This window comes from Melanerpes formicivorus, unplaced genomic scaffold, assembly GCF_026170545.1.
Source record: "Melanerpes formicivorus ecotype bairdi unplaced genomic scaffold, bMelFor1.0.p_v2 SCAF_29, whole genome shotgun sequence".
Taxonomy (NCBI): Eukaryota; Metazoa; Chordata; class Aves; order Piciformes; family Picidae; genus Melanerpes; species Melanerpes formicivorus.
Genome location: NW_027142381.1, coordinates 8,500,668 through 8,508,817, shown reverse-complemented (window position 1 = coordinate 8,508,817; position 8,150 = coordinate 8,500,668). Strand labels below are relative to the sequence as shown.

The following is an 8,150-nucleotide window of genomic DNA, read 5'->3' as shown; positions in this document are numbered from 1 at the left end:
GCTTCTGCCCCTCTTGTACCCACTTCTCTGGCCCCACATCCTCACAGGGTCCCACTGCTGCTTCCCACCCATGGCCTCTTAAGTGGAGACTCACCCATCAGGCCTCAGCCTCTCTCTGCTCATGAGAGTGAAACTCAGCAGGGCTCCCAGGCTCTGCAGAGCAGGGATCAGATGTTCGATCTGCCCTTGGCTCTGATCCTGATGGTCAGCAGCATCTCTCCAGGCTAAGCTGGTGCCTGCTGCAGGGCAAGCAGCTCATCACACAATGCTGCATCAGCCACTTCCTGGGCATGATTTCAGCTGAAGCACCCAGCTAAGGAGCACGCCACCAGCCCCAGGTGGCTGCCACAGCAGCACATGGCCACAGCCTCTCTGGGAGGTTCCAGCCTCTAGCCCATAAGGTGTAAGAGGTGACAGAGGGCAGGTAGCTCACTGCCCAGAATTTGGAGACACCCCCCTGCTGAATTCCCTCTTTGTGACCCTGGGCAAGGCTCTGCCTCTCCAGCTGACAGTAAGGCACCTGAGGAGGGGCAGCTGAGAGAGAGCTCACTCAATGCCCTTCAGATGTGGTTGGGCCCCCCGCAGGAGTGGGGCTCAGGTGTTACCAATGAGAGGTATTTACCTGGTAATTAACATCACTTGATTTAAGTGAAGCTGTGGGGGCAGCACCTGGCTTTGCTGAGCTGTGAAACTGAGCTCTCCACTGGCAGAGAAGTTGGGGGTTAGGGTCAGAACATTGCTTCTGACAAAGAGCTCTTAGTGTGGTTTGAGGCTCCCTGAAATAGCATCTAGATGTGCCTCCCCTGCGTTTCCTGGGCACTGCGGGCCATCCATAAATGGAATACACCTTTCAGCTCCTGAGGATTTTGGCAGAGGAGCCCCAGCCCGGGCTGGTGTCAGCTCTGAATCTACAGCAGCCTTTCCTGGCTACCTCACAGGCAAGTTCTGCTGGGTGCTTGCTTGCTCTCGAGGGTGAGCAAGGAACAGGAGCAATACCAGGTTCAAGGAGTGGGCTCCAGCCCCCCAGCCTGCACTGGTGTGGCTGTGCACCTCTCTGCAAGGGGAAGAGGGTGACTGGCAGGGGGGCGAGGGGGGGTGGCTGGCAGGACCCAGTTTCTGTGCTTATTTCCTCCATTAATGGTTCCCGAGGAACTTTGTGACACTGCCCAGATTTGTTCTGAGCGTTCAGGGGTGGAAAAGGAGCCTTTCCCTGCAGACTCCAGAGGGACCCAGCTGGTCGGAGTTTTCCCTCTCGCAGCCGGGGCCGGGGGCTCCGGTGTGCGTCGCACACCCTCCCCTCCACCCCCACCCCTCAGGCTGCACCCCTGCTTCCTCCGGCATGCCCGTGGGGGGGAGCGGCCATTGCATAAGGCTTTACATAACCGGGCACGGTGATGTGACCCCCACGGGCCGGGCCAGGTTTCCCCCGCCCGGGTCCTCCCCGGGTGCCGAAGGAGGCGGGAGCGCGCAGGAGCCGCCGCAGCCGCCCAGCCCCGCGGGGAGCGGTGCCGGTGCTCGGGCGCTGCCCAACGCTGGGACAGGTCGGAGACGGAGCGTGGTAGGGGGAAATCCCCCCTGCCCCGGCCGGACCGCTCGGCCCCCGCCCACCCTGCGGCAGCGCTTCCCGCCAGCCGAGCTACCGGCCCCGCCACCGGCATGGCCTCGGGCAAAGCGGCAGGGGAGCGGCGCTGGGAGCTGGTGCGCTGGTGAGTGGAGGGGGTCCGGTCCTGGGCTGGGGGTCCCGGCAGGGGAGGGGGAACCCCAGCAGGCGGCACTGGTGGGTAAGTTTGCAAGGGGGGCACCCGGCTCTGGTGTGGGGAGGGGGCGCCGGGGCGTGGCCCAGCCCAGGGGAAGTCCTGGCTGCTGCTAGGGAAGAGAGGAATTCCGACCGGGAGCATCTGGGGGCTGCTGGAGGAGACCTAACTCCGCAGCCTCGGGTCTCCGGGGCACTCTGAGGGTCGCAGTGTTGTCCTGGGTGTGGGGATCTGGGGGGGTGTCCCACTGGGGCGGCTGCTGCGAGGGGCACCCCGGCACTTGGGGTCCCGTTGAGGTGCAAGAGTCGAATCCCAAAGCCGGACCCTGCTGCGGGGAGATGTCCCAGCCCCGGAACGGGGGTGCAGCGGCAGCAGCGTGGCTCGGGCACTGCCGGGGTGCTCTGGGGACGCCCTGGTTGGCATCGTGGGGTGGAGGGTGCCGAGGTTGCCCCCGGCTTTGCCTGGGGACCTGCTTCACCGCCCTGGGGACGGGGCGATGTCGGTGAGCGGAGCGGCGGGGCCGGGCTGGCATTTGGAACAAGCTCTCCCTCTCTGTTGTCATTTTCAATTGTGCAGTTTGTGACGTCCGGAGCTTGTGACTTTTGAGCAGGGCGCTGTGGCGATGCCAGGCTCTGACTGGGGTGACTCCGGCTGCAGTGTGGGGCTGCTGATGTCAGAGCTGGGAGCGGGCCCGGGACTCTCCGGGGAGGGGGGAGCAGAGCCAGGCTGGACGCTGGGGCTCCCGGCTTGGGGAGGGATCCCTGCAAACACGGGGGAAGCAGCAGAGGATTGCTCTAAGCTTGTGAAGTCGCCTTTTCTTTTCGTTTGTTTCGTTTTCCCCCTCCTCAGCAGCCTGGGGAGATGTTCTACTCCCACTTAGAGCAAAACAGTTCCAATGGCTCCTTGGCTGCGCCGTTCTTGTGCCCCTGCACCCTCACCCCACCTCTTCCTCCCCAGAAGCCCTCCTGACTCTCCCGCCCTTGCTTTGTGCAATGCTCTCATATGCAGGAGCTGCAGGGGAGCGCTGGGGCTGCACTGTGCTTGGTTGCTTTTACCAGGAGAATTATCAGGTCAGTCTGTTCCAGGGAGGCTCAAGGAGCTTCTCAGGCTTCCTTTGCTGAGAGCAGCAGGTCCTGATTCGAGTCCTGCACTGCCACTGCCCCTGGTTCTGGCAGGACCTCATGCCCCTGGGCTGGGCAAGTTTTGGGTGTGCAGCAGAGCCCAGCAGCAGCTTGTCAGGGCTTTGGGGGGCCAGGAGCACTGACATGACCCCTTGGAGCCAGTGCAGTCAGACCCCTGCAGTTAATGTTGGGAAGGTACCAGCTGGGGCACCCACAGGCAGGGAAGAGGATCCCTTAGGCTTGGCCCAGCACTGGTTTGGGTTTGTGGGTGAGCAGCTGTGTGTGTGCCTCCAACCAGGATGAGAGGGGCTTTGAATAATTAATCACTTGCTGATGAAATTCCATGTCCAGAGGAGGGAGTGTGAAGTGCAGCTGCTGCTGGGACAGAGCAGGCAGCAGGACTGTTCTGAGAGGGGGATAAATGTGGCTACCCACGTTTTGCCCATGCTTCTCCGACCCCAGTGACTGCCATCGACTCACCACATCGATACTGCTTAATAAGCCTCAACATCTGGCCTGACATTCAGAACGATGTTAGAGAGGCATCAGCCTCCTGGAGCCAGTGATAATGCTGAGGGTAGGGCTGCTGCTGGGCAGAGGCCAGGTGGGAGCTGCTGGAGGCGAGCTGGGTGTGCCCGGGGCGATGGGGGCCACAGTGAGAGGGAGCACGGGTGGCTGGGAAGCTGCTGTCCCCCTCCTCTGGGGGATGCACTGGAAGGGACGCCCTGTCCCAGCCCTGGTCATGTGCAGTGGGAGTGTCTGCTGCTGACCGGGGGGGACGGGGACGTCGCAGGGATGCACATGGATGGGGCTGGAAGGCCAGCTCGCTGCTCCCGCTGAGGAGCACGCTGCTGCTGCTGGTGCTGGACGCGCAGCGCCGCCGGGCCAGCCGCTCCTGCAGCTCCCCCTGCGCGCTCCTGCGCTGATAAATATTTCAGTCTTCCCTGCTGTTATTTTTAGGTACGTGCGAGAGGGACGGTTCCGGATCGAGGAGAGGACGCTGACAGCTTTCCAGTGGCTGTACTCGCCCCACCAGCACCGCATCGTCAGCCGGGCGGACCTGGGCTCACCCAGCAGGTAAGGAGGGCGGTGGGCACAGGGCTGGGGGCCACGGGGAGCACTGGCACGTCCCCTGCCCATGCTGCCAGCAGCCTGCCCTGTTACAAGCCTCGTGGGTTTGGTGTGGGTGTCTTGAGCCTCAGCCTGTATCTGGAGCCCTACAAACATCTGAGCGTCTCGGGGCTCACTTTGAAGTGAGGTTCCTGAGGCAGAGCTTGCAGCTGGGGGCTGCCGGTGTCGCAGGAGCAGCCCTCTGGTGTAGAGCAATGGAATGGACGAATCACTGACTGCCTCCCCAGACTCTGACTTTTAAGTCCCCCAAGCACACAGCCTTGTGAGAACCTGCTGTAGGCAAGTGGCACACCTGAGATTTACTTTAAAAGCAAACTGGGAGCCAGGGTCTGCACATCTCCTGGCCACAGGGGACCTCTGGAGAAGATTTCTTCTGACACCAGGATTTCATTTGGTGTCTAAGCTCTCCCCTTAGCAGCCCCATGGGGATGGGAGCCACATCCTGGCCATGATACCCTGGGCACACGCTGTGGCTCTCCTGCTGAGGCTGGCATGCTGCTGTCAGTTCAGATCCCAGGCTTTGGTGACCAGGCCTTGTGGGCATCACAGCTCACACCGTGCAGTGTCTGCCCCCTGCCTGCTAAGAGCACTGAGACACGGCCAGGCCCCACGTGGCTGCATGGGTAAAAGCTTTTCCCTCTTTATTTCAGCAGCAGTCTTGCTCTGAGAGCCCTCAAAGCTCTGAAGTGTTTATCTGCTGGAGTCACATGTACCGAGCCCATGGCAGGAGGGAGGGAGAGCTGCCTGCAACCATGCCGCGTGGGGAACATCTCAGAGGCTCCCTGCAGGATGGGGAGTCTTGGGGAGGGGACGATGCTGCAGAGCCCCTGGGCTGGGTGGGGAGGACATCCACACCTTGAGGAGATCTCCTGGAGCAGGAGGGAGGTGTCCCAGCTCCCTTGGCAGGAGCCATGGTGTGTGCCACGGCCGGCTGCTTTCCCAGGGCAGCGATTCCTCCGCCTGCCACCGGAGAGGCTCTCCGAACCCTGGGATGACTCTGCTGGTCCTTGGCTTTAATCTTTGCAAATTGCTATCAAAGGCTGCATTCATCTCCCCCCTGCTGCACACACATCATGGCCATGTGGAGCTTCAACCTGTGTTAATGCCATTCATAATTAATGCCAAGTGCCACTGGGGTTAATTCCACTGGATTCGTTTGATTTCCCAGGGGGGTGCTGAGAAGGTACCTGGGAAAGTCTGGTGGAGGGTGTGGGACATCTGTGGCCTGATGGTGCCTGCATCCCTCTTACAGGGATGAAATCTTTACCCAGGTTGGAAGTGGGGCTCCCAGAGCAGCCCAAGGGCAAACTCCAGCTCAGCAAGTCCTGGGTTTGCCTGACTCTAGAGCAGCCAGGGGAAGCAGCTGGCTCGGGGAGCAGAGCTGCCGGCCTCACTTGGGCTACAGTCCTGGAACCATGGAATCATTAAGGTTGGAAAAGACCTCGAAGGTCATGAAGTTCAACCATCAACCCAAAGCCACCATGTCCCAGGGGCCAAGCCATTTGCTTCAGCAGCTGCTCCATGGGACAGGAGCAAGGAGGAAGCTGCACTGGGGACCTGGTATCACCTTTAAGCTCCTTGTCTGCCCTTGGCAGCAGGGAGGTGTCCTGCAGCCTCCTGGCCCTGCGTGTTCTCGCTGGTGGGTGAGGAGCAGGGCATGGCAAGGGGACAGCCATGCCCACACCCAGCACTGATGCTTGTTTTGGCTGTGGCACATCACTGTGGAGGATTCAGCTTGGGGATGTTGATGTTTCAGTGCCCTGGGTGGCATCCTGACACGGGTGCTCTGTGGCATTTCAGGCTGTCACATTATTTATCTGTCACATTAATTGGATCTCTGTCGCTGTTTGCACTTGCTGCTTTTCCTCTGGGTAATGGTAGTGACAGAGCTGAGCAAGAGGCTGCCTGCCCTGCTGGGGAGGGATCCCACAGGGGGGTGGGAGTTTGATTAGTTTCAGTATTTATGGACATTCATGTGCTCACTGGTCCTACCTGAGCAGCACTTTCTAGAAGGTTTGAGAGCTTGGCTCCTGCTTCCCACAGCCAGGTTGGTTTTGCTGTGGTCCTACACACAGTGTTCTGTCTGGAAGCAGCAGCTGCTGTGGGATGAGCCTCTCCTGGGGCTCAGAAAGGCTTGGAGCAGCTGGGCCCTGCTGCTGGGGACAGTGTGGTGCCCATGGTTTTCTTCTTACACCAGGTTTGCCCTGTGCTGCAGCCTGGAGGGTTTGGAGCTGCGCGGCTGTTGGTCACCTTGTGCCACGTGAGGTGGATGCCCCATGAGTCAGAAAGAATAGGCCTGATGGTGGGGATGGAGCCTGGGCCTGATCCTTCCCTGGGTACAGATTTTGGCCCTGGAAGCTCTTCTTTTGTCTGGTCCAGGCTGTATTTGCCTTTACAGGCAAAGGGGCTCACATGCAAGACCAAAGCCTGCTATGAGGAGCAGCTGAGGGTGCTGAGGTTGTTCAGCCTGGAGAAAAGAAGCCTGAGGCTTCTTCTGAGGCAACCTTCTGGCTCTCTCCAACTCCTTGAAAGGAGGCTGGAACCAGGTTGGGGTTGGCCTCACCTCCCAAGGAACAACTAACAGGACAAAAAGGAATGACCTCAAGCTGCCCCAGGGAAGGTTTAGGTTGGACATGAGGAACAATTCCTTCCCCCAAAGGGTTGTCAAGCTCTGGCTCAGGCTGCTGAAGGCAGCGGTGGAGTCCCCTTCCCTGGAGGAGTTTCAGAGCCTTGTGGATGTGGTGTGGAGGGACATGGTTCAGTGGAGAGCTGGCACTGCTGGGTTAATGGCTGGGCTTGGTGATCAAGTCTTTTTCTCAGCCAAACCGACTCTGATTTCCCAGTTATTTGTTCAGTAATCGTCTCCTTCCCTCGAGAAGCCCCAGGCAGGTGTCATGGGCAGGAGCCTCACCTTTCCTGGTGGCTGTGGCTCCAGGGATGCTTCCCAAGTCCCCGTGGTCTATCTCGAGCCTCATGCTCTTCCCTTCAGCCCCATAAGGGAACCCAGTCCCAGTTTTCAGTTTGCTGACACACTTCACCCGAGCAGCGCTGCTCTCCCTCTGCAGGGGTGATGCGTAGGGGGGCAGGCAGGGCAGGGCTGGGCAGGCAGGGCTGGGCAGGCAGGGCTGGGCAGGCGGAGGTGTAGGCAGGGCAGAGCAGGCAAGGTGCAGGAGGCGGCTCTGCCCCCCGGCAGCCTCCATCTCGGCGCTGTCGTGGCCGGGGCTGCCAGCTTGTCCCCGCCGGGGGTCGCGGAGCTCCGCGGGTGCGCAGCGGCAGGCGCAGGCTCAGGCTCCTCCGCGGGCGCGGAAGCTGCGGGGCTGGGTCCGCAGAGCGCAGCGAGGAGCGGGAGGTAAGGGGCTGCGAGCTGCCCGAGCCCGGCTGCGGGCGCGACGCACGGAGGGGTCTGCATGGCGGGGGGCGGCTGGGGGGCGGACGGCGGGGGTGAGGCTTCGGCAGCCGAGGCTGAGGTCCCTGGTTGTCCTTTTCTTTCGCCTTGCCTGGGCGCTCTGGATGCAAACGTGCCGTGGAACCGGGAGCTATTGTTGGAACGCTTGGCAGTCCTCAGCTTCTCTGCTTGCATGTAAATACGCGGTGGGGGCTCTGGGCATGGGGGGGCTCGGGGACAGGGACGTGGGGGCTGTGTTGGGGGGGCTCGGGGACAGGGATGTGGGGGTCTGTGCCCTGCTGTTACTGATGTGGTGGTGGCCAATGCTTCTGGGCAAATAAGGAAGATTCGAGGAGGCAACTTCCCAAGCTCTGCCCCTCGCCCTGCTCCCATGGCTGGGGGGAGTGGGGTGTGTGTGTGTGTCTGTGGAATTAGGGCTGTGGGGTCACAGTCCTGCCCTGGGAGGGCACCTCCTGTGCTGGGGAGTCCCAGATTTCGGCATTTGACAGAAGCAGGGCACAGAGATGGTTCCCAGCACCCTGTTTACTGGGGTGATCCCCTCTCGGGAGTGAGATTGCAGCCTGTCTGCAGGATGTCTGCTCAGCAGGCTGGGCAGAGCAGAACATTCCTCTTCACCCCCGCTCTGGTGCGACCCAGCGTGAGCCCACGGAGCTGGGAATGTGCCACCGGCACCCCCGGCAGACACAGGACCCGAGCTGCACCCTGCCAGGTGCTGCCTCCTCTCCTGTGCACCCCCCT

At 61.2% G+C, this 8,150-nt stretch overlaps 1 protein-coding gene across 1 annotated transcript in view; it reads left to right on the top strand.

The window, feature by feature from the left end:
• The first annotated feature begins 1,543 nt into the window (after window positions 1-1,543).
• RAP1GAP2 (RAP1 GTPase activating protein 2) overlaps window positions 1,544-8,150 on the top strand; it is a 68,994-nt gene continuing 62,387 nt past the window's right edge. Inside the window, 2 exon segments of the mRNA XM_068154884.1 lie at window positions 1,544-1,706; window positions 3,836-3,952. Coding sequence (XP_068010985.1) covers window positions 1,657-1,706; window positions 3,836-3,952 — 167 coding nt within the window. The 5' untranslated portion in view covers window positions 1,544-1,656.